Source organism: Coregonus clupeaformis, chromosome 13 (genome assembly GCF_020615455.1).
Source record: "Coregonus clupeaformis isolate EN_2021a chromosome 13, ASM2061545v1, whole genome shotgun sequence".
Lineage (NCBI taxonomy): Eukaryota > Metazoa > Chordata > Actinopteri > Salmoniformes > Salmonidae > Coregonus > Coregonus clupeaformis.
The window spans coordinates 51,586,986-51,611,961 of NC_059204.1; the positions used below are offsets into that span (position 1 = coordinate 51,586,986).

Below are 24,976 nucleotides of genomic sequence, written 5' to 3' on the forward strand. Positions count from 1 at the left end.
TCATCTTGAACTTTTTCAATTTTCTAATAATTGCGCCAACAGTTGTTTCCTTCTCACCAAGCTGCTTGCCTATTGTCCTGTAGCGCATCCTAGCCTTGTGCAGGTCTACAATTTTATCCCTGATGTCCTTACACAGCTCTCTGGTCTTGGCCATTGTGGAGAGGTTGGAGTCTGTTTGAGTGTGTGGACAGGTGTCTTTTATACAGGTAACAAGTTCAAACAGGTGCAGTTAATACAGGTAATGAGTGGAGAACAGGAGGGCTTCTTAAAGAAAAACTAACAGGTCTGTGAGAGTCAGAATTCTTACTGGTTGGTAGGTGATCAAATACTTATGTCATGCAATAAAATGCAAATTAATTACTTAAAAATCATACAATGTGATTTTCTGGATTTTTGTTTTAGATTCTGTCTCTCACAGTTGAAGTGTACCTATGCTAAAAATTACAGACCTCTACATGCTTTGTAAGTAGGAAAAGCTGCAAAATCAGCAGTGTATCAAATACTTGTTCTCCCCACTGTACATACCTCTGTGCCCATCTCATTGCAACATGATCCATCCAAGGCCTCAGCTGGATGCCTAAAATGTGAGAAATGTAAACAAGATGCTACAGTATGTGTGGATGGAGTTCCAAGAAAAGACATGAGAAGATGGCAAAGGAGATAGTGATGAGAGTGAGAGCATACAGTATGAAAGTAAAGACCCCTTGGGATCTAAAATGAGTGTGGGGTGTCCTCATGTCTCCCTTTTGTCAGTTTGAGGATACTACAGTTACCCCTGGTGGAGGTTCTTGGAACACTGCTATTTAAATCTGAGCAGAGGTTGACAAAAACCTTCAAAGGTGGTGGTGCTATGTTGCGTGTTATCTTGAATACCAGGTATGATATACTGTATGAATGTGTAGATGTATAGTGACTCCAGGTTTGGATTAACGGACCAACAGGACTGCCATGGGCAAGTCCCTTGATGGGTCACAGGAATGGTGGAAGGACAACCTGAAGGTAATTTTCTTTGCACACAGCAGTGTCCAGGCCTCCAGAGTACTCACCCTATTGCCTGCTGTACTGACGGAGCCTCAGCTGTTAACTGAGGTAAACAATGCAATCGTATAAACAATTATTGTATATACTGTAGTATAAAAATGTATGATTGACTTAGTGTTTGTCTATTGCTATTTTTGTATAACGTACTTTGAGATCACTGAAACTCCACCTGATGTGGTGGAAGTTGTCGAACCAGATCAGAACGCCTTCGAGGACCACCTTCAGGCATGGGCTGAGAAGGATGTGGAGTTTTTTGACCAGGTAAAAATGATTGTCCGCTGTTAATTTATTTTCTGGCCCTCCAAGAGATATGTAAGATGTATTTGTAAAAATATTAAATATAATTGCATTTATTTCTATTATCAATCAAGGTGAGACTGAACATGGACAAGGCGCAGGAGAAACAGAAGGAGAGGCAGCGGAGGAGAATCAAGGGGACCAAGTGCTTCAACATCCGGGCGAATGACTTGGCTTGGAAGAAGGACGAAAGGAAGGCGAGGCCTGGGAAACCTTTCTGCTCTTTCACTCCTAGCTGGGGTCACCACCCATTAAGGTGAATATAAAAATCTGAGATGATAACTATTTGCATTTGCCTCCTCGTGGTGGGCAGCATAGCCATGCTGTCTGCAGTACCAACACTGGCCCTAGGGTTTCTCCAAATAGTCAATCTCAAGTCTAACCACTGGGTCACATTAAGTAACCGCCGCTTCCAGATAGGTACTGTTAAGGTGTATGACTCCAGTGGTCATGACACCACCCTTGAGTTTCTCTCACAACTCATCTCTCTTATCTTTTCCAGGGACCATCCCTTACATTTTTACATTTTAGTCATTTAGCAAACACTCTTATCCAGAGCGACTTACAGTTAGTGAATGCATACATTTTTCATAATGGCCCCCCGTGGGAATCGAACCCACAACCCTGGCGTTGAAAGCGCCATGCTCTACCAACTGAGCTACAGGAGGGCCTTACATCCCTCATCAACCCCACTGACATAAAAAATTAGACAGGTATCCTTTCTTTTCTGTCTGCCATTAACATTATTGCATGTCTAATCAAACATTTAAATTAAATCATTCAATAACTGTATTTTTACATACCTGATAAACCTGTGTTTGCTGGTTTACCTCTGTCTCATACCCTGTTCCCTTTACTCTGCTCCTGTTCTCCAGGACCTAGGAGTTCTGCCTAACACCCAGACATGGATCCACCTGATGTCCTCCAACTTTTCATGACATCAGCTACTGTCATTGTCATGTTATTATCTGCTAAGAAAGAGCAAGAGAACTATCATATTAGCACATAATGTGAGATACAGATTAGCTAAAAACACTAGCACTGCAAACACTCGTAACAAAGAAAGCGGCAGTGCCTGGACTCTGCAGTCTCCGTCTTCGAGTCCCCCTTCCGAGACTGCCTGTTGAGAACAAGTGACAGGCAGAACCTCCCATCCATACAGCATCCACCTACTCACTATTCCACACACCAGAATTCAGTATTTCTGTCTACGATTGCCATGTGAGTGTACAGAAAAATCTGTGAAAGTAAATTGACACACATGTACCAAAAAAATATCAGCGTTTATATATTTAAATCTTAAATATTGCCAGATTGGTTTTCACAGCTGTTTCACAAGGTGTTCATTATTGTAAATGGTTACATATCCCCATTGCTATATCCTAGGACATACAATAGGTATATATTAAACCACAAGGGTGTACTAATGAGCTGTGATGTTTTTAAAATCATAATAGAGGACTACTGAAATAATATTATTTCAGTGTAGATAAGGGAAGGCCTGTTTAAAATGAAAACATGCCAGCCAGACAAGCCAGTGTATGAATCGAATGTATTTGCATATAAATGGAGTGGAAATTTAGCTGACTTTGATCTGTAAGGGGGCATCGAAATGATACTTTTTACCCCGATGCCTGTTTATTCATAAAAAGCAGAACATGGTAAATAACATTAATCGCAATGATTTGCCTATGCAAATTATTAGGGAAACAAAATCTTATTAATAGGAATACATTTAGCCTAATTGGTAACAAATATAACATGGGGAAAAGTCAGGATCCTAGTCAGGCTATTGTTAGTCATATCCAGATTAAATATAGGTAGGCAATTGTGGGCTAAATCAATTACATACAGCTGAAATGTTCAGGCTTCATCATGACCTGTGATCAAAACAGGCTGGGGTTTTATCGGTTCCCTTTAGGCTAAGGTTATGCGTAAGAACGCAACTGCACTGAAATGAAAAGCCTGATTCAATGCGATTCTCCTGAATAAAAAGGTGTATCTGTTAAGCTGTTTGGTCTATGCATAGACCCATGCTGATTCTATCTTTTTGGTATTTTGCGGTAGGCATAGCCTACCACTAATATTCTAAATTGCGTTGCATTTAATAAACCAACCACATTTTCTGTGATGTTGAGGCTGAGCAAGACCTTCGATAGGCTAGTAGACTATGCGGAAATAATCATGGAGTTAATCATTGTTATAGCCTAGATCGCTTTATATAATCTGGACTGTTGTTTTTTCTAAGGCTAAGCAAACAAGGGGCAGCATATGCTTTTTGCCCGTCTCTATAACAAGGATAAGGCCTATATCCTCACATACCCCCTCAATTCGAGCTCTGCCTTTAACCATAAGACATCTCCACAGAAATGTATAGCCTAAGGATTGCATTGTGTCTGTTAAACTGGGAACTCTAGGGAAAAAACAAGGTCAAATCATGACATCAGTGATTTTCAGGTCAAAGAAAGATGCCTGAGTTTCTGAATTGGAATTCCGAGTTGGATTACCGTTCAAAACTATTTTTCCCAGTCTGAGCTCGTTTTTTTCCAAGTTCCCAGGTGTCTTGAACACACTGAAGTCGGGAAGTCAGAGATTGCAGAGTTCCGAGTTGTTTTGAATGCGCCACTAAAGACCTAGGATACCTCTTATTTCTGAAAAGGGCTACCTCCAACAAAGAAGCCCTTGTGTCTGTATTGATGTGAGAAATAGGCATATCTACACAGTAATGTTGAAGATGTCCATCATCGCCTTGGAGGTGGCCTCGCCAGTCACGTCCTTGATGGGTATCATACAAAACGAAAACCTATTTTTGGTTCCAAGCACCCTTTTTAATTGGTTAAAATGGAATGCTTTTCTAACAGTCTTGAAGGAGTTCCCACATATGCTGAGCACTTGTTGGCTGCGTTTCCTTCACTCTGCGGTCCAACTCATCCCAAACCATCTCAATTTGGTTGAGGTCGGGGGATTGTGGAGGCCAAGTCATCTGATGCAGCACTCCATCACTCTCCTTCTTGGTAAAATAGCCCTTACACAGCCTGGAGGTGTGTTGGGTCATTGTCCTGTTGAAAAACAAATGATAGTCCCACTAAGTCCAAACCAGATCGGATGGCGTATTGTTGCAGAATGCTGTGTTAGCCATGCTGGTTAAGTGTGCCTTGAATTCTAAATAAATCACAGACAGTGTCACCAGCAAAGCACCCCCACACCATAACACCTCATCCTCCATGCTTTACGGTGGGAAATACACATGCGGACATCATCTGTTCACCCACACCGCGTCTCACAAAGACACAGCGGTTGGAACCAAAAATCTCAAATTTGGACTCCAGACCAAAGGACACATTTCCACCGGTCTAATGTCCATTGCTCATGTTTCTTGGCCCAAGCAAGTCTCTTCTTCTTATTGGTGTCCTTTAGTAGTGGTTTCTTTGCAGCAATTCGACCAAGAAGGCCTGATTAACGCAGTGTCCTCTGAACAGTTGATGTTGAGATGTGTATGTTACTTGAACTCTGTGAAGCATTTATTTGGGCTGCAATGTCTGAGGCTGGTACAGTGAGGGAAAAAAGTATTTGATCACCTGCTGATTTTGTACATTTGCCTACTGACAAAGAAATGATCAGTCTATCATTTTAATGGTAGGTTTATTTGAACAGTGAGAGACAGAATAACAACAAAAAAATCAGGAAAAACGCATGTCAAAAATGTTATAAATTGATTTGCATTTTAATGAGGGAAATAAGTATTTGACCCCCTCTCAATCAGAAAGATTTCTGGCTCCCAGGTGTCTTTTATACAGGTAACGAGCTGAGATTAGGAGCACACTCTTAAAGGGAGTGCTCCTAATCGCAGCTTGTTCCTGTATAAAAGACACCTGTCCACAGAAGCAATCAATCAATCAGATTCCAAACTCTCCACCATGGCCAAGACCAAAGAGCTCTCCAAGGATGTCAGGGACAAGATTGTAGACATACACAAGGCTGGAATGGGCTACAAGACCATCGCCAAGCAGCTTGGTGAGAAGGTGACAACAGTTGGTGCAATTATTCGCAAATGGAAGAAACACAAAAGAACTGTCAATCTTCCTCGGCCTGGGGCTCCATGCAAGATCTCACCTCGTGGAGTTGCAATGATCATGAGAACGGTGAGGAATCAGCCCCAAACTACACAGGAGGATCTTGTCAATGATCTCAAGGCAGTTGGGACCATAGTCACCAAGAAAACAATTGGTAACACACTACGCCGTGAAGGACCGAAATCCTGCAGCGCAAGGTCCGCCTGCTCAAGAAAGCACATATACAGGTCCGTCTGAAGTCTGCCAATGAACATCTGAATGATTCAGAGGAGAACTGGGTAAAAGTGTTGTGGTCAGATGAGACCAAAATCGAGCTCTTTAGCATCAACTCAACTCGCCGTGTTTGGAGAAGGAGAAATCCTGCCTATGACCCCAAGAACACCATCCCCACCGTCAAACTTGGGGGTGTTTTTCTGCTAAGGGGACAGGACAACTTCACCTCATCAAAGGGACGATGGACGGGGCCATGTACCGTCAAATCTTGGGTGAGAACCTCCTTCCCTCAGCCAGGGCATTGAAAATGGGTCTTGTGTGGGTATTCCAGCATGACAATGACCCAAAACACACGGCCAAGGCAACAAAGGAGTGGCTCAAGAACAAGCACATTAAGGTCCTGGAGTGGCCTAGCCAGTCTCCAGACCTTAATCCCATAGAAAAGGGAGCGGAAGGTTATTTTTTTATTTTTTTTTGTCATTTAGCAGACGCTCTTATCCAGAGCGACTTACAGTTAGTGAGTGCATACATTATATATTTTTATTTTTTATTTTTTCATACTGGCCCCCCCGTGGGAATCGAACCCACAACCCTGGCGTTGCAAACGCCATGCTCTACCAACATCCCCTGCCGGCCATTCCCTCCCCTACCCTGGACGACGCTGGGCCAATTGTGCGCCGCCCCATGGGTCTCCCGGTCGCGGCCGGCTACGACAGAGCCTGGATTCGAACCAGGATCTCTAGTGGCACAGCTAGCATTGCGATGCAGTGCCTTAGACCATTGCCAAATGTCAGCCTCGAAACCTTAATGACTTGGAGAAGATCTGCAAAGAGGAGTGGGACAAAATCCCTCCTGAGATGTGTGCAAACCTGGTGGCCAACTACAAGAAACGTCTGACCTCTGTGATTGCCAACAAGGGTTTTGCCACCAAGTACTAAGTCATGTTTTGCAGAGTGGTCAAATACTTATTTACCTCATTAAAATGCAAATCAATTTATAAAATTTTTGACATGTGTTTTCTGGATTTCTTTGTTGTTATTCTGTCTCTCACTGTTCAAATAAACCTACCATTAAAATTATAGACTGTTCATGTCTTTGTCAGTGGGCAAACGTACAAAATCAGCAGGGGATCAAATACTTTTTTCCCTCACTGTAACTCTAATGAACTTATCCTCTGCAGCAGAGGTAACTCTGGGTCTTCCATTCCTGTGGAGGTCCTCATGAGAGCCAGTTTCATCATAGCGCTTGATGGTTTTTGCAACTGCACTTTAAGAAACTTTCAAAGTTCTTGAAATGTTCCGTATTGACTGACATTCATGTCTTAAAGTAATAATGGACTGTCGTTTCTCTTTGCTTATTTTAGCTGTTCTTGCCATAATATGGACTTGGTCTTTAACCAAATAGGGCTATCCTCTGCATACCCCCCTATCTTGTCACAACACAACTGATTGGCTCAAATGCATTAAGAAGGAAAGAAATTCCACAAATTAACTTTTAAGAAGGCACACCTGTTAATTGGAATGCATTCCAGGTGACTACCTCATGAAGCTGGTTGAGCGAATGCCAAGAGTGTTACAAAGCTGTCATCAAAGTAAAGGGTGGCTATTTGAAGAATATGAAATATAAAATATAGTTTGATTTGTTTAACACTTTTTTGGTTACTACATGATTCCATATGTGTTATTTCACAGTTTTGATGTCTTCACTATTATTCTACAATGTAGAAAATAGTAAAAATAAAGAAAAACCCTTGAATGAGTAGTTGCTCTAAAACTTTTGACAGGTATTGTATATATATATATATATATATATATATATATATTTAATCAATTTTAGAATAAGGCTGTAACGTAACAAAATGTGGAAAAAGTCAAGGGGTCTGAATACTTTCCGAATGCACTGTATACACTGGAGTTGCTTACCAAGAAGACAGTGAATGTTCCTGAGTTGCTGAGTTACAGTTTTGGCTTAAATCTACTTGAAAATGTATGGAAAAACTTGTATGTATGGAAAATGGTTGTCTAGCAATGATCAACAACTATTTTGACAGAGCTTGAAGAATTTTGAAAAGTTCTACAAACTATTGACTCAGGCGTGTGAATACTTATGTAAATGAGATATTTCTGCATTCATTTTCAATAAATTTGCACAAACATTCTCAAAACATGGTTTCACTTTGTCATTATGGAGTATTGTGTGTAGATGGGTGAGGGAAAAAATACAATTTAATCAATTTTGAATTCAGGCTGTAACACAACAAAATGTGGAATAAGTCAAGGGGTATGAATACTTTCTGAAGGCACTGTAACACAACAGTTTTTGTGACAATACCATCAGTAGAATTGAAAATGCGATGGAAACCAATTTAACTTGAATGTTTTTGTTAATGCTGTGTAATACATTCTGCAGTCAAACTTTATACATTATGTAATCCAAAATGTTTACTGGATATGTGTGCAACAAAATATCAACTTTCACCTTTTGCTACTATTTCTGTGAAGTCTACTCCTACAATTTGATGCATACCTTGGATTTATCCAAGGTATGCACCACACAGAACACGCAATGTTACAAGGCAAACGCAGCATTGTATTGGAAATGAATGTACTTCTGGTGTACCAAAACACAATGATAGTGTCGGTCTGATCGAGACGTTTTCGTTCTGCTTATCGGTCTGCTTATCGTGGACAGATTTTGACGGGAGTTATGGTGCTTTCACGACAACTGGGAACTCTGAAAAAAACGAGGTCAAATCATGACGTCAGTGATTTTCAGGTCGGAAAGTCTGAGCTTTAGAAAGAGGCCCGAGTTCCTGACATGGAATTCCAAGTTGGATGACCGTTCAAAACAATTTTTCCCAGTCAGAGCTCTTTTTTTTTGGGGGGGTCCCAGTTGTCTTGAATGCACTGAAGTCAGAATTCAGAGATTTACGAGTTCCCAGTTGTTGTGAACGTGGCATGAACCCTCTCGCTTCGCCTCTTCCCCTATGCTATGAATTGATTTCTAATTGATTGGTAGAGGGACCCAAATTGATGCAGTTTGGATGTTTAAAAAAATTGTGGTAGGGTAAAAGTGCTGGAATTCCAGTGTTGGTAGAAGGAAACGTCACAGCTGTATTAAGTAAAGAAAAGGCAAATGTCCTAGGTGGTGCATTTGCAGCGGTTCATAGTTGTGACTACCTTTGGGATGAGAGTAAGAGGAGACGTAGGGAAAAGTTAAAGGAGCATGGAGATGTCTTACAGAGAAAACGGGAGTCAGGAGAAGCTTTCTAGTTTTCTATGTTTGGGACAACAAGGGCTTTGGAGGGCTGCGGGTGGACTGCTCCTGGAGAAGATACCCCATAATGACATAGCGAAAACAGGTTTTTAGAATTTTTTGAAAATGTATTAAAAATAAAAAACAGGAATACCTTATTTACATAAGTATTCAGACCCTTTGCTATGAGACTCAAATAGGGCTCAGGTGCATCCTGTTTCCATTGATCATCCTTGAGATGTTTCAACAACTTGATTGGAGTCCACCTGTGGTAAATTCAATTGATTGGACGTGATTTGGAAAGGCACACACCTGTTTATATAAGGTCCCACAGTTGACAGTGCATGTCAGAGCAAAAACCAAGCCATGAGGTTGAAGGACTTGTCCGTAGAGCGCCGAGACAGGATTGTGTCGAGGCACAGATCTGGGGAAGGGTACCAAAAAATGTCTGCAGCATTGAAGGTACCCAAGAACACCGTGGCCTCCGTCATTCTTAAATGGAAGAAGTTTGGAACCACCAAGACTCTTCCTAGAGCTGGCCGCCCGGCCAAACTGAGCAATCAGGGGAGAAGGGCCTTGGTCAGGGAGGTGACCAAGAACCCAATGGTCACTCTGACAGAGCTGCAGAGTTCCTCTGTGGAGATGGGAGAACCTTCCAGAAGGACAACTATCTCTGCAGCACTCCACCAATCAGGAATTTATTGTAGAGTGGCCAGACGGAAGCCACTCCTCAGTAAAAGGCACATGACAGCCTGCTTGGAGTTTGCCAAAAGGCACCTGAAGGACTCAGTCCATGAGAAACAAGATTCTCTGGTGTGATGAAACCTAGATTGAACTCTTTGGCCTGAATGCCAAGCGTCACATCTGGAGGAAACCTGGCACCATCCCTACGGTGAAGCATGGTGGTGGCAGCATCATGCTGTGGGGATGTTTTTCAGCGGCAGAGACTGGGAGACTAGTCAGGTTCGAGGAAAGATGAACGGAGCAAAGTACAGATAGATCCCTGATGAAATCCTGGTCTAGAGCACTAAGGACCTCAGACTGGGGTGAAGGTTCACCTTCCAACAGGACAACAACCCTAAGCACACAGCCAAGACAACGCAGAAGAGGCTTCGGGACAAGTCTCTGAATGTCCTTGAGTGGTCCAGCCAGAGCCCGGATTTGAACCTGATCGAACATATCTGGAGAGACCTTAAAATAGCTGTGCAGCGATGCTCCCCATCCAACCTGACAGAGCTTGAGAGGATCTGCAGAGAAGAATGGGAGAAACTCCCCAAATACAGGTGTGCCAAGCTTGTAGCGTCATATCCAAGAAGACTCAAGGCTGTAATCGCTGCCAAAGGCGCTTCAACAAAGTCCTGAGTAAAGAGTCTGAATACGTAAATGTGATACTTTCGTTTTTTTAATGTTTATAAATTTGCAAAAAAATCTAAAAACCTGTTTTTGCTTTGTCATTATGGGGTATTGTGTATAGATTGATGAGAGAGAAAAAACAATTTAATAAATTTTAGAATAAGGCTGTAACAAAATGTGTAAAAAGTCAAGGGGTCTGAATACTTTCCGAATGCACTGTAGGGTGTGTTATGTGATGTTTAACCATGCACTGAACAGTGTGTTTGGAAGCAGTGTTAGGGTTGTATAATAAGGTTGGAGGACTGGCGTGATACCTGCTGGGTGGATAAAACTCCTACTAGGGCGGGCAGTTATAGGCCTATCGCACTGACATCCAACGTGTAAGTTGATGGAAAATATGATAGTGAGTCGGATGATGTATTTCTTGGAAGTTAGGGGTTTGATGAGCATAGCATAGACTGGGTTCAGGAGAGGGAGGTCTGACATGGATGCCCTATTGACAGTTAGTACAGCGATAGCCAAGGGCCTGGCAATAAAATAGGAAATGAGTGTTGTGTATTTTGACATTGAGAAAGGTTACGATACCATGTGGAGGGAAGGGTTGTTGATCATGTTGAGTGCATTGGGCATTGGGGACGTCTGTATAACTGGATCATGGACTTCCTGTTCGATCGAGTCATACGGGTGAGGGTGGGGTCAGAATTGTCAATGCGGTTTGAAGTGCACAATGGCACTCCTCAGGGAAGTGTGGTTAGTCCGGTGTTGTTCACCCTGATGATAGATTACATATTTAAGGAGGTGGGACAGGGAGTGGGTGTGGCCTTGTATGCTGATGATGGGACTGTATGGAAGAGAGGTGGGAATGTGAAATATGTGATGAGGAAGATGAAAGAAGCTGTGGGAGTTGTGGAAGATTGGGCTCTAACATGGGGGTTTAGGATGTCTGTGGCCAAGTCCTGCTTTATGGTGTTTTCTAGGAGGAAGGTTAAAGATGTTAGGGCTGCAAATATACGGTCAGGATATAGATCGGATAGACAAACACTGTTGTATATGTACCAGGCATTGATCAGGTCATCTTTGGACTATGGGTGCTTTGTATATGGATCAGCAGCCAACACGGTACTAAAGCGCCTAGACAGGATACAGTCAAGGGCCCTGAGATTGTGTGTGGGTGCCTTCAGGACGACACCTGTTGAGGCATTGCAGCTGGATAGTGGGGAACTGCCACAGGATAAGGTGGGACAAACTTGCATTAGCGTACTAGGCGAGGTCGAAAGGGAGTTCAGAAGGACATCCTGCGGTCTCGGCAACTAGGGAATGCTGGGAGCGAGGAGGGGGTAAGCAGAGGGCGTATGGGTGGACAATCGGGCAGAAGGTGGTAGAATATGGACTGGGGGAGAGAGAGAGATAGGGCCGGCAATTGCATTGGAGAACGTTCCTCTGTGGCTGTTTCCGAAAACAAGTGTAGATGTGGACATGATTGAGGGCAGGAGAGAATGGGGTGAGGACGTGAGACGGTGTGTGGAGAGATATATACATAATCGGTTGTATTTGTTTTAAGGATATATACAGATGGTTCAAAGGATCCAGTTAGTGGAAGGGTGGGGGCTGGGGTGTATATCCCAGATTTCAATGTTGGAGTATGTAAGCGGTTAACTGATTATGTGTCAGCATATACGGCAGAATTGATAGCCATGATTATAGGTTTAAGATGGGTGAAGGAGGTGAAACCACTCAGTGTGGTGATCTGCTCTGATTCGGCTGCAGTGTTGAGTAGTGTGAAGACATGCAGGTCGGATAGGGGAGACTTGTTTGTGGAGACGATGTGGTGGCTAAGAGTGCTGTGAGGAGAGAGGGGGTAGATATTCAGCTCCCGCTGGGCCGCAGGGAAGTCAAGCCCTTGATCCGGGCAAAAGGGGTCTATCTTTGGCAAAGGGAGTGGAATGATAGTAGTAAGGTGAGGCAATTTTATTGCGTGCATCGGTCAGTAAAGGAAGAGGTGGGGAGTAGGGGATGTAGGAGAGAGGCAGTTGTGTAAAGTAGACTACAGTTTGGACACACAGGTTTGAATGTCACGTTGTGGATGATAGGGAGACATGAAACAGGTATGTGTGATGAGTGTTTAGTGGAGGAAACGAGGGAGCATGTGTTAATATTTTGTGAATTGTATGAAGCAGATAGGGAGAGATTGTGTGAAAGGGTTAGATAGGCTGTACGGGGTTTGGGTGATGTAGCGGGGGGAGGAAAGGTGAGGGAAGTGGTGTCTAGGGGTCTATTTCACTTTCTTAGTGGAACAGGACTAATTAAGATAATTTAATGTAGTTAGGCCTTGACTGCCCTCACACTCCAGTACAGTAGGTGGCGGTGTATGCACCTTGAAAGTTGAGTGCGATCCGCCAACTCAAACCCAAAGAAGAAGATGAAGAAGAATATTTATGATTGGAGCTCAGAAACTCGTCAGGAAACATTTGTTTAAAAACATCCAGGTTAGCTAGTTAACTTGTAAATGTGGTTCTTCTTTCTAGTCTAAATAACTGAGAAACTGTCTTTTAGATTTTTCATTTCTTGCTAGCTACATTACTTTTCAATACGATCACATTGTTGTAACGATATCAGAACGTTGTTGTTACACTTGGATACTACTGCCGTTCGCTAGCTAACGCCTAGCGTAGCTACCGTTCGGTAGCAAGGCAATTTTCGTTTCCATATAAGGTTAGCTTTTTGCGTTATACACGACCGTTCATGTGAACGTATAGTGTGAGATTCGATGCCTCCTGCAAGCAAACGGGCGAGAAAAGAGGACTCACCGCTGGAATTGGCGTGTGAGTGGGGGTCCTGCCAAGAGTCGTTCGATCGGATGCAGGAGTTCTGCGAGCATGTGGAGGGTCACCTCAAGGCGCTGGACATTGAGGACGGGGAAAAGTACTCATTTGGTGAGCGGGAAAGGGGAGTATGGATTAGTCTCTTTTCACAGCCACTGTGCCTCCGACGTGGAGTGACCCTCTGTGTGAGAGATACAATACATGAGACAGGAAAAGCCAGGAGAAAGAAAAGTCAAACGTTAATTTGATTTGAGATAAAGTAGCTATCTAAGGCTATTGTGGAAGACACTCATGTTGTACAATGCCATATACATGTATCTTGTTCGTTTTCTGTCACTAGAGGAGCTCAGCTGTCTATGGATAGATTGTGGGTTCTGCTCTGTGGAGAGTGCTGAGGAGTTTAAGCGCCACGTCTATTTCCACTGTTACCACACCAAGCTGAAGCAGTGGGGCCAGGGGGTACTCAAGGCCCAGCCCAGCCTCGGTACCTGCGCCATTGGCCTCCACAACCGCAACATCGTGCCTGACATCACAGACAACTTCATCTGCCAGTGGGAGCAATGTGAGGTGAGACACTGTTAGTGTGGGTCATATCTAGCTTAGATGTGAAGCTTGTGGACAGACATAGCATTAAGCCGGGCATAGACCAGGGACGTGCACGGAACACGCACAAGCTCTTTAATTTAGATGGGCTTAGGTTGAATGCCCTCAAATCTATTCAAGTGGACCGATTTAAGCATATCAGTTTAAGTGGTGAAGTTTTCAGATCTTGTACTTTTGTTGGTCTTACTAAGATCATTACTATGAGAGCAACATGTATTTGTGTGTATGTGTTTGCAGCAACCCTCCTTTGCCAACCCAGAGTGGTTCTACCGCCATGTGGAGATGCACAGTATGTGTATGGACGTACCCTCTGCTGATAAGGAGCTCTTGTTGCACTGTGGCTGGAAGGGTGAGTCCACTGACCCCTGTAAAAATGGCAGCAGTGAGTAACACAGGCTAGTTTACAACTATTCAGGAGAAACAGAGGTGACTGTATGTTTCAATTGGAGAATGTGTGGTTTTTCATTATTTTGGAATTGAGGGTGAATAAAATAGGTAAAAGCAGGGTATTACCGATGTCATGTGACCTGGAACCAGAGTTTATACCGCTACTGAGAGTATCACCTGTACTTATTTCCCCTGACTTTTCTCCAGACTGCGAGGCCACGTTTAAAAGGCGTTTTAAGATGCGGGAGCATTTGCGGAGCCACACCGGGGAGAAGGTGGTGGCCTGCCCAATCTGTGGAGGGATGTTCGCCAACAACACCAAGTTCTTTGACCACATCAGTCGGCAGACCACCATTGAGGGTGAGCGGGGAAGGTCAGGGATGGATTGGATTTAGGGCTTTGCTAACATTGTGGAGTATAACCCAATAACCCATTTCCTTAATGACTGACTCATGACTGTGTCTGTTCCCTTGTCTGTCCTAGGTCAGAGGTTCCAGTGTTCCCACTGCTCCAAACGCTTTGCAACGGAGAGACTACTGAGGGACCACATGAGGAATCATGGTCAGCCCCTTGAACTTTGTATTTATATCACACGTTGATCATTCTCTGCTGTCGTTTGCTGCCCTGTAGTACGGTGTTCTGATCAGTTCCTTTCTCTTTTTCTCTCTCCCCATCTGCTGTTAGTGAACCACTACAAGTGTCCATTGTGTGACATGACCTGCCCGTCCCCCTCATCGCTGCGGAACCACATCAAGTTCCGCCATAGCAATGAGAAGCCTTACAGCTGTGAATACTGCGAGTACAGGTAGGTTAATACATTAGGTAACTACTTAGGTAATGCCCAGGACTATAAGCCAACACCATCCTTTTCTGACAGAGATCATGTCCATACTCTGTCAATATTATGACAATGAATTATATTGAAGGAGTACATGTTTAGTGTGTGCAAGTTGCCTGAATGTTAGTAGATTAGTATAGGCAGAACCCATCCTAACCCATCTTTCCTGTGGTGTGTGTATCTCTCCTCAGCTGTAAGAACCAGATCGACCTTCGTAAACACATGGACACCCACAGCACTGAGCCGGCCTACCGCTGTGACTTCACCAACTGTGACTACACAACACGCACACTGCACTCCATCAAGAACCACTACAAGAAAGTACATGAGGTGAGAGGGGGAGATTTACAAATGTTTACCCTTTTCACTGGGCTGGCCTGGTTATGCATCCACCATAGTTGGTGGAAATGTGCTGAAAATGACAATATGAAGTCAGTACAGTTTGTGTCAGCTCTATATGGTAAGTCAGGCATGAATAAACAACTCTAATAATTGTCAGTTCCAAAACTATGCATGACCTATTTTCTAAGATGTTGCATTTTTGTGTTGACAACTCAGGGAGATTTTGTGGCTCGCTACAAGTGTCATGTCTGTGAGCAGTGCTTCACTAGAGGGAACAGCCTCACTGCCCACCTCCGCAAGAAGCACCAGTTCAAATGGCCCTCTGGACACCCCCGATTCAGGTACCAACTACGGAGCTTTTGAACATAGCAAACACAACATTTACAGCCAGCATACTAGGACAACCAATTCTAAAGTGCATGTGATTAGAGATGCATTTAACAGCAATGTTAACTATCTAACAGCATGTTTATGTGGAGATGGTCTGTATTGACAAGGCCTCCATTCAATCTAAGTAGTTTGACTCCAGAGTCATTAGTAGGTGAATGAGAAAGTCTGAGCATCTTTCAGTCATCATTTTGGTCTTGTGGCTAACTCTTCTTTCTCTTTCTTCCCTCTCTTCTCCCAGGTATAAGGAGCATGAGGACGGCTTCATGCGTCTGCAGCTGATCCGCTATGAGAGCGTGGAGCTGACCGAGCAACTGATGAGAGGGAGACCGGAGGGGGAGGACGCTGCCCGGACAGATATCCTGGGGCCTGGGGAGGATGCCAGGGCAGTAGCACACTCCATGGAGGTACAGGTGGAGCTGAGAGGGGTGCTGTTGGAGGAGGAGGGTGGGCCTGTGGAAGAGGGTCAGGGGGGTGTTGGGGAGCAGGGAGCGGGTGTGTTCTATGATTTGACTGGTGGTGACTCGTCTCAGGCAGGGGAGGACGCGGTAACGCTGCAGCTACAGGACACTGCTCAGCAGCTCGGCATGCAGGTAGTGTAACCACTGCAACCTTCACACAGACATACTGCTCCTCTAATGGCTTGTTCCTCTGAGATACGGAGCAGTGACATAGCACAAAGAGGCACCAGGACTAAGGGAAGGACGGGAGAGCTGCACCGGGTTTTTGGGCACACCTGTCTTGGGGGTATGCTGAGGATGAGGAGGGGGAACTCTTCAAGGATTTACATAGTATGGATTGAAGTGAACAGTGGCTTCTAAATATTGGGATTTAACCAGCAGGACTGGCCTCGTCTGTCCTCTCTCCTCACATCACTTTGTCAGAAGATATGGAGTTGATATTGTGGATATGATTTCAGTAGTTGTTGTCCAACGTCTGATCCGCCGTTTGTGGAGACCAAGACGGTTGCTATGTTTTGCATTATTAACAATTTTGAGCTTAGCAGAATGGACTTGATAGGGGTATACTATAAAGCAGGATTAATTAGTTAGCCAGCTAACTAAATAGTCTTAAATAACTTGTTATATATATTTTTTTTTTTAGAAAGAAAAGTTTGAAATGGGCATGGTCTGAAGGCGTCAGCATGCTTCAGTTGGGCTGGACCTAGCCAAACTCGGCTAACCGAACGAGTGTGTTCCCATACTCCTTTAAAAGACATTTGCTTGTAAAACGAGAAAAGCGGCAATAGTACTGTTTGTCCATTTTGAGACGCGTAGCCAGTATACACTTCCTCCAAGTAATCTGAATGAATCTAAGATAACTCAAGAAATCTGTCATTAATCTTGACGTTTATGACGAAGAGATCTTAGTCGCGCAATTTTACATCTAACTAAGATGTTTGGTGAAGTTTTTTTCAATGAAAAAATGTGCATGAAAATGAGTTGTCTCTCGTTGAATGACATCAAAGACTTTATTGAGGAATCCATACTGTTGACCAATCACTGAGGAAGGGGCGTAAACTTTGGCTCCGAAATTCGGCTTGCCTCCAGAAGTAAATGTGTGTGTGCCGAAAAAACCCTCACCGAAGTCTAAAACGAACCAAAACGTCACAAACTGTCATCTTAATATATGCACGAACTCTACCGAACTGTTTCGGCTGGGAAGCATGCGGATGCCTTAATTCAGTGTTTTCCAACTCCAGTCCTCGAGTACACACAACAGCACACATTTTTGTTGTTGCCCCGGACAATTTCATCTGATTCAACTCATTGAGGGTTTGATGATTAGTTGACAAGCTGAATCAGGTGTGCTTGTCCAGTGCTACAAAGAAAATGTGTGCTGTTGGAGGTACTCGGGACCGGGAGTTGGGGAAACACTGGCCTAATTGACTCAACAAGTTTAACTTTCTTATTGAACCAGAAAATCAATAGTTATTGCTGGTTGTTTATCTAAGTTAGCTGGCTAACTCATTGATCCAGCTTTGTATTATGCCCCTCAGCTGTTTGATTTGACGTTTGTTTTCTATTGTGCGCAATAAACAGATTGTATTTTTCATCGCTGTCACTCACCTTTTTGAGCTTGAATGTTTTAGTTTGATGCAAATTTCAGAACATTGCATGTAGATGTGAACTGATGATTCTTTATCAAGTGAAGCAGAACATTGTGGAATATTAGATATCTATATGTTGTGCTGAATAATCCTACAGAAATAGATTTACTGCATGTGCGTGTGTGTGCCCCTGCGTGTGCGTGACGTGAAAGAGCGAGGGTGGGGGAGTGAGGGAGCGCTCTATGGCGTAGAATCTAATCCACTTAGTGGTGCTCTTACATCCGGCTTGTTGCCCGTCAGACACTTCCTCCAATGATGGACAAGACTGGCACACACAGAGAGCGAGCGAGGCTACGTACAGGACAGAAATATAATGTTCAGAGGCTGTTGATCAATCAATCTATCACATTTATTTATAAAGCCCTTTTTACATCAGCAGATGTCACAAAGTGCTTATACAGAAACCCAGCCTAAAACCCCAAACAGCAAGCAATGCAGATGCAGAAGCACGGTGGCTAGGAAAAACTCCCTAGAAAGGCAGGAACCTAGGAAGAAACCTTGAGAGGAACCAGGCTCTGGTTGGCCAGTCCTCTTCTGTCTGTGCCGGGTGGAGATCATAAGAGTACATGGCCATTTAAGGCCAGATTGTTCTTCAAGATGTTCAAACCTTCGTAGATGACCAGCAGGGTCAAATAATAATCACAGTAGTTGTGGAGGGTGCAATAGGTCAGTACCTCAGGAGTAGATGTCAGTTGGCTTTTCATAGCCGAGCATTCAGAGGTCGAGACAGTCGGTGCGGTAGAGAGTCGAAAACAGCAGGTCCGGGACAAGGTAGCACGTCCGGTGAACAGGTCAGGGTTCACAAACCGTAGGCACAACAGTTGTAACTGGAGCAGCAGCACGACCAGGTGGACTGGGTACAGCCAGGAGTCATCAGGCCAGGTAGTCCTGAGGCATGATCCTAGGGCTCAGGTCCTCCGGGAGGGAGAGAGAGATAATTAGAGGGAGCATACTTAAATTCACACAGGACACCAGATAAGACGGGAGAATTACACCAGATATAACAGACTGACCCTAGCCCCCCGGCATATAGACTATTGCAGCATAGATACTGGAGACTGAGACGGGTGGGTCGGGCGACACTGTGGCCCCGTCCGACGATACCCCCCGGACAGGGCCAACCAGGCAAGATATAACCCCACCCATTTTGCCAAAGCACAGCCCCCACACCACCAGATGGATATCAACAGACCACCACGAAGATCTCCTCCACCGCACGAGCCCGAGCGTGGTGGATGCCACTCTATTCAACGGCCGAGATGGAATCAATACGTTTTACTCTTAAGTCTGCAGACGTCGTGCAGCTATTGCAATGCACTCAAGAAAACCATCCTTATAACGATATATGTATTTCTCGCCTCCTTTTCTTATACACTACAATTGCACATCCGCGCAAAACTGTATAATGTACATGAATATATCTGCAACCCATGCTATGACTCTGTGCAAGCACAGCACACAGTATCATATCTGTGGTGGTGGTGGATGGGTTGTTGTTGTTAGCTGTGTTTAAAAGATTAACCAGTCCTAGGAGCTTAGTGTAAGCAGGACTCGCTGTGCTCTGCTTCCTCACTCGGTCTCTGGACCCTTCTGCAGATAGATCATACAGAACACCTGAAGACTACTAGGCATGCTTCTGTGTCTTTATGGAGATTTCAATTGAAGATGAAGCATGCATGGATGATTCATGTTTTGAGTTTTGCTTTGGTTCAGAACTGAGCTGTCAGATGTGAGTGGTGTTTACCTCCCCTGCTTGTAGAGGCTGCTACTGAGGGACAGAAAACAGGCAACCATGAGACTGTACTCATTGCTGCTACTGCTCCTGGGGTCCTCACATGGGTTGTTCACACAGCTGCCTGAGTTAATGGAGGATGAGGAAGGTAGCGGTAAGATATTTTACTAGGAATATTTTTTGTGATGGTTATTGAAAGTGCTTCACTTTCAAGAGGTTTACCCTTGGTTCAGTATATACATTTTATTGATTTGTCTTATCCAAAGTTACTTAGAGTCAGGTCCAGAATGTATGTAATCTGATGGAATTGTAATGATTCATTCAGGTTTGACAGAGGTAACTTAGTGTATATTATCTGATGGAACTGATCTGATTCAGGTGTGACAGAGGCGACTCCAGAGCCAGAACCTGTGGATGACACCTACTGGTCAGGCACAGCCCCCATCTGTATGGGTGGTTGTAAGGGGAGACACCAGGAACTGAAGAAGGATCGCTGTGGGGACTCTGACTGCTGCTGGTTTGGCTACAAATCCCTCTGCAGAGGTACCACTCACACGTGTGACCTGTATCTGCTGTACCCTGCTCTCTCACTGTAGCACATCCATAAAAATCCCATCAAATTGTATTTTCCTTAACAGCAGGAAATGAATGAATTTGTCAGTATACTGAAATGTAACAGAAACTAAAATGGGAAATACATTGAACTACTTTTACATTATCTTCTCATACAGTTTATTAGTCATGTGGATTGTTCTCTACTTTGCTCGTGCTCTATTGTGTTTGTCCTGTCCTGTGTGGTTCAGTGAACTGTGGGAGGCCTGACGTGGACTATAACGGGATGGTGTACGGGAACGACTGGTGGGTGGGCTCAGTGGTCCGGTACGCCTGTCGCCCTGGCTTCCTATTGGTGGGGGACCCTGCCCGAGCCTGCCAGTCCAATGGAGGCTGGACCCCCAAACCCTCCTGTCTCAGTGAGTGGCCCATTTGTTCAGTGATCAAAGACCCCACTAATTTGCCTTCACTACATGGCACTACTCCCTGTAGGTGTGAAGAAGTAGCGTTCAATGTCATTGTGTGAATGTAGCCAGCTCACCGTAGTCTGAGTAGCCTGTTTGTTCATACAGCCTCATTGATCACCATTAATTTTGCCCCCACAACACCTCAGGGAACACACATCTTAGTACACTAAAGTGAGTAGTCCTTTACCTTTCTTTCTCTCACCTCCACCTCACGTCTCTGCTCCTCCACACCCCATCCCCTCTACCCCCGTCCCCCCCTCTCTCCCTGGGCCAGGGGTGTGTCGTCAGGGCCGTGTGGAGATCACTGAGAAGGAGCTAGAAACGGCTACCTGCTCATCCACCTGTCCTCTTAAGTCCTACATGGGGCCTCTTAAGCAGGGCTGCTACCGCATCGACAACTGCAGGAAGATTAATCCTGACTGGAAGCGCTGGTTCACCCGCTGTGACACGTGCCTGTGTGATTGCCACATCGCCTGTGGTGAGTAGTACACTTTTACGCCCTTGAGTGGTACAGTCCATTGACTGATGGTAGCTAAATAACTGGGCATGTCAACTAGCGGGGCAATGAAGTTAAACCAGATTGGCTGGTTTCAATGAATGGATGGGATGAATGCGTGTGAGTTTGTTGGGTTCCTGAAAAATGTGTACTCTAGAGTGTGGTTAATTTGTTAGCATTACATTTGTTCACAACGTGTTTATTGAATATTATTTCCAACTAAAGGTAACCCATGCATATTTCACGAGTTCTAAACTCTTTGGCCTGCATAACAAACACTTCCCCACAATGTCTCATCTTTTAGCATCTTTAGGTTAAAAGACGGACGTATTCCACTATTGAGTGACTAGAATATGTATTGCAAAACAACCACAAGGAATATCAGTGACCAGCTTAACATCACAGATGCTCATCGGAATCTTAATCGGAATGCTGAAATCCTCATCGGACTACTGCTGCTTCATCTGCTGTCGGAAGGAGGATCAAAGGGGAACCTAGAGAGACATCTCTGTGGAACTAACAAACAGTCTGTCGCGACAGACTGCTGTGGTCCTAACCTCAACCTCATAGAGCACCGAGGCAAAGACACTCTACGTTTCCTCAACGAACTCCCCGACTACGTAAAGGACTCATCGTGAGGCGTAGATGAACAGTTTTGACGAGGCTAGAGGGGGAGGTCTCTCCAAGTGTAGAGATTCTGTTGGGATTAATGAGTTGTCCTTTTAGCTCAACCTGCTCATTCAATCTGTCCTGGAACCTAGAATGAGCTGGTTGTGGGGCTGAGACCTTAATCTTGTTACTCACCGCAGCCCAGGGAAGAGGAGAGGTCAGAGGAGGGCCAGGTTAACTATCTAACAGCATGTTTACTATACTGGGTGTGGAGATAGCTTGGAGTACATAATATGCAATGTGTTTTAGTGTATTTGCAAATGGATGGGATACACTTTGTTGATTATTGTATGTCTTTTATTTATCCTCATGTTACAGCCATTGGTTGGACTGTCTGTATTGCTTAGAAGATGTAGATGGTTAACCAAAGTCAAGGTGCTTCCTCACTAACAATGTTAGTTGTTGATGATTTGTTGTCTTCTTATGAATCCTGGTAAAATGTAATGTGAAACTACACACTCAACCAACTCAGTGTTTCGACCATAGAGATCTAGTTTCATTATATTTCGAATCCATTCTATTTAATTATGTGGTTTAGATCAAGTGCTGAGCCGCAGGATGTGTTCATCTTCTTTGGGTTGGTAGCAGCCAACTCCTGCAAAGAAATGAACATGACCAAGTCAAACATTATTTTGTCTTTAGTAATGCAATGCTAAAAACTGCTTATTACGCGCAGAATAGAATAAAATACAATTGTTTTGTACATACTGGGAGAACAGAAGAATAAGAGATGACTCATAAGCACTGTTTAGACCCACACTTACCTGCATCCATCCTGGTCTGAACCCCAGATTACTCTTGACAGTAGCTCCCAGTAGGTTCGATTGGCCTCCATCCCAGCCACTCCATTGACACGCTCCGTGGGAAGTCCTCTTTCACTGTGAACCTATTAAATGGAGAGCAACACGTGTAAGTTAATCATGCACAACAAGGCAGGATAGATTATGATGACTGACAATACTGTACAACGTTTTGATAAGAGAAATGGACTTCGATTTCTGGAAGTATGTAATTGTAAAATGAGGAAGAATTAAGCCTGAAAATGTATGATAATACAAGAGATTACATAGACCTCTCTGTCTAATACAATGTATTTCAATTAGTGATTGTTCATAATGCTGATGATAATGACCAATGTTCCTTACTTGAAGTCGTGGTCTGTGTCCTCCAGTCTCCTCATGGCCCCCAATAGTACTCCCCCTTCCACCACAGAGCTGGAGTAGACCTGACCAGCCAATTCTCCATTGGACAGCTCATTCTCCACAGACAGCCTGATAGGCACTGCCACCCTCACTGGACCTACAGGATGCAACAAGAACCCGAGATAATGAAGGCTTATTATGACCCTTTAAGTGGGTATGTACTTGCTTCAGTGTTCAATATGAAACCATGATAACCATGATAGAATGGTTCAACTTAAAGACAAGTAATAGTATTACATGGTATTGGTGACAGTTTAACGTGTACACATAGACATTTACTTTGAAGTTAAATATTCAATCAACAGACATGAGAGATACTGTTTGCAGGACACGACTTAAAGCAACACTACAGTGCATTCGGAAAGTATTCAGACCCCTTCCCTTTTTCCACATTTTGTTACGTTACAGCCTTGTTCTAAAATTGATTAAATAAAACATTTTCCTGATCAATCGACACACAATACCCCATAATGATAAAGTGAAAACAGGTTTCAGACATTTTTGCAAATGTATTACAAATAAAAAAACATACCTTATTTACAAAAGTATTCAGACCCTTTACTATGAGACTCGAAATTGAGCTCAGGTGCATCTTGTTTCCATTGATCATTCTTGATGTTTCTACAACTTGATTGGAGTCTACCTGTGGTAAATTCAATTGATTGGACATGATTTGGAAAGGAACACACCTGTCTATATAAGATCCCACAAACCAAGCCATGAGGTCGAAGGAATTGTCCGTAGAGCTCCGAGACAGGATTGTGTTGAGGCACAGATCTGGGGAAGGGTACCAGAAATTGTCTGCAGCATTGGCCTCCATCATTCTTAAATGAGTGGCCCAGCCAGAGCCCGGACTTGAACCCGATCAAACATCTCTGGAGAGACCTGAAAATGGCTGTGCAGCGACGCTCCCCATCGAACCTGACAAAGCTTGAGAGGATCTGCAGAGAAGAATGGGAGAAACTCCCCAAGTACAGGTGTGCCAAGCTTGTAGCGTCATACAACCCAAGAAGACTCGAGGCTGTAATCGCTGCCAAAGATGCTTCAACAAAGTACTGAGTAAAGGGTCTGAATACTTATGTAAATGTGAAATTTCCGTTTTTTATTTTTAATAAATTAGAAAACAATTATAACCTGTGTTTGCTTTGTCATTATGGGGTATTGTGTGTAGATTGATGAGGAAAAATAGCAATTGAATCCATTTTAGAATAAGGCTGTCATGTAACAAAGTGTGGAAAAAGTGAAGGGGTCTGAATACTTTCCGAATGATGTGAATATGACACTACAACTGTAATATGTCAGAGCACCCAATAAACATCATTTAAATTCATCTCACCAGTATCAGCAGCTGCAGAAGAGCCACAGAGAGGAGAGTTGTACGTCTTGGTGCCATTATGATGATTCTACTTGCTGTCTCAATCCAGATGTCTCTTGCTCGGTCACACACACAAGATCACTACTTATACTGTACCTGATCCCAGTTTATGAGCACATTCCAGCCCCATGTTGACATGGTTTATGTTTCGTATTTATTGTGGAATAACGTCAGCACGCTCTTTAAGAACTCACGCTTATGACAAAATGGCTTTTCTTTCAAATGTTCCCTTTTGCTCCATTTAAGGAAACTTTTCACAAGGCCATTCTTCTTCAAACATATTGTGAATAGAAAGTGATGTGTTAGCTTAGCTTGTCATTGATATAATAAAGCAGAAACCTGCATTGACATTGAGGTGAGTAATGATCTACCTTGGCACTCTGACCCTGTTTTCCCCTCAGGTGGCATGGTGAACAATCAGGTGAATACAATATAAAGTTAAAGAGCCTGGAGACAGTGGAGACTGAGTGGACTTAGTCCTTCCTCAGATATAACCTTGGGGAGCTTTATGCTCTATTCTAATGCATTCATTTCCTTGATCAAATTAGCAGTTGATTTCTGAAGGATTTACAGTAACTGTATTGTTGAAACATGTTTTTCTGCAGTTTTCCAGAATCCAGAATTTCAATACTGTCCAAAACATGATATATTATTGTTAAAGTTTTTCCTAGCTATGCTGTATTGTGCACAGTGTCAACAATCTCAAAATAACCAATGACTGTATTACTATACTAACTATAATAACCACGTGGTGTCGCTGCA

The 24,976-nt window shown here is 43.7% G+C and overlaps 1 protein-coding gene and 1 non-coding gene across 5 annotated transcripts; one reads left to right on the top strand and one right to left on the bottom strand.

Annotated features, from left to right (window-relative positions):
* Positions 1 to 1,933: 1,933 nt before the first annotated feature.
* trnae-uuc lies at positions 1,934 to 2,008 on the bottom strand. Its single transcript has one exon. It is a non-coding gene; the product is annotated as a tRNA-Glu (tRNA).
* Positions 2,009 to 12,669: 10,661 nt separating this feature from the next.
* On the top strand, positions 12,670 to 24,562 carry LOC121579712 (histone H4 transcription factor). 4 transcript variants are annotated; one of them, XR_006002942.1, is made up of 15 exons: positions 12,670 to 13,165; positions 13,395 to 13,621; positions 13,895 to 14,006; positions 14,252 to 14,404; positions 14,528 to 14,605; positions 14,729 to 14,849; positions 15,074 to 15,212; positions 15,441 to 15,565; positions 15,853 to 16,018; positions 19,481 to 19,607; positions 19,832 to 19,996; positions 20,257 to 20,424; positions 20,747 to 20,950; positions 21,273 to 22,993; positions 24,179 to 24,562. XR_006002942.1 is itself a non-coding variant. In XM_041894548.1 (14 exons), the coding sequence occupies exons 1-14, from the start codon at positions 13,000 to 13,002 to the stop codon at positions 21,284 to 21,286; spliced, it is 1,965 nt and encodes a 654-aa protein (XP_041750482.1). In that variant the 5' UTR covers positions 12,670 to 12,999; the 3' UTR covers positions 21,287 to 23,257. The 4 variants fall into 4 exon arrangements, 2 of the variants coding, with proteins under 2 accessions (XP_041750482.1, XP_041750484.1); XR_006002943.1 differs by lacking the exon at positions 24,179 to 24,562 and having other exon boundaries at positions 21,273 to 22,546; positions 22,809 to 23,257; XM_041894548.1 differs by lacking the exon at positions 24,179 to 24,562 and having other exon boundaries at positions 21,273 to 23,257.
* Positions 24,563 to 24,976: the final 414 nt, after the last annotated feature.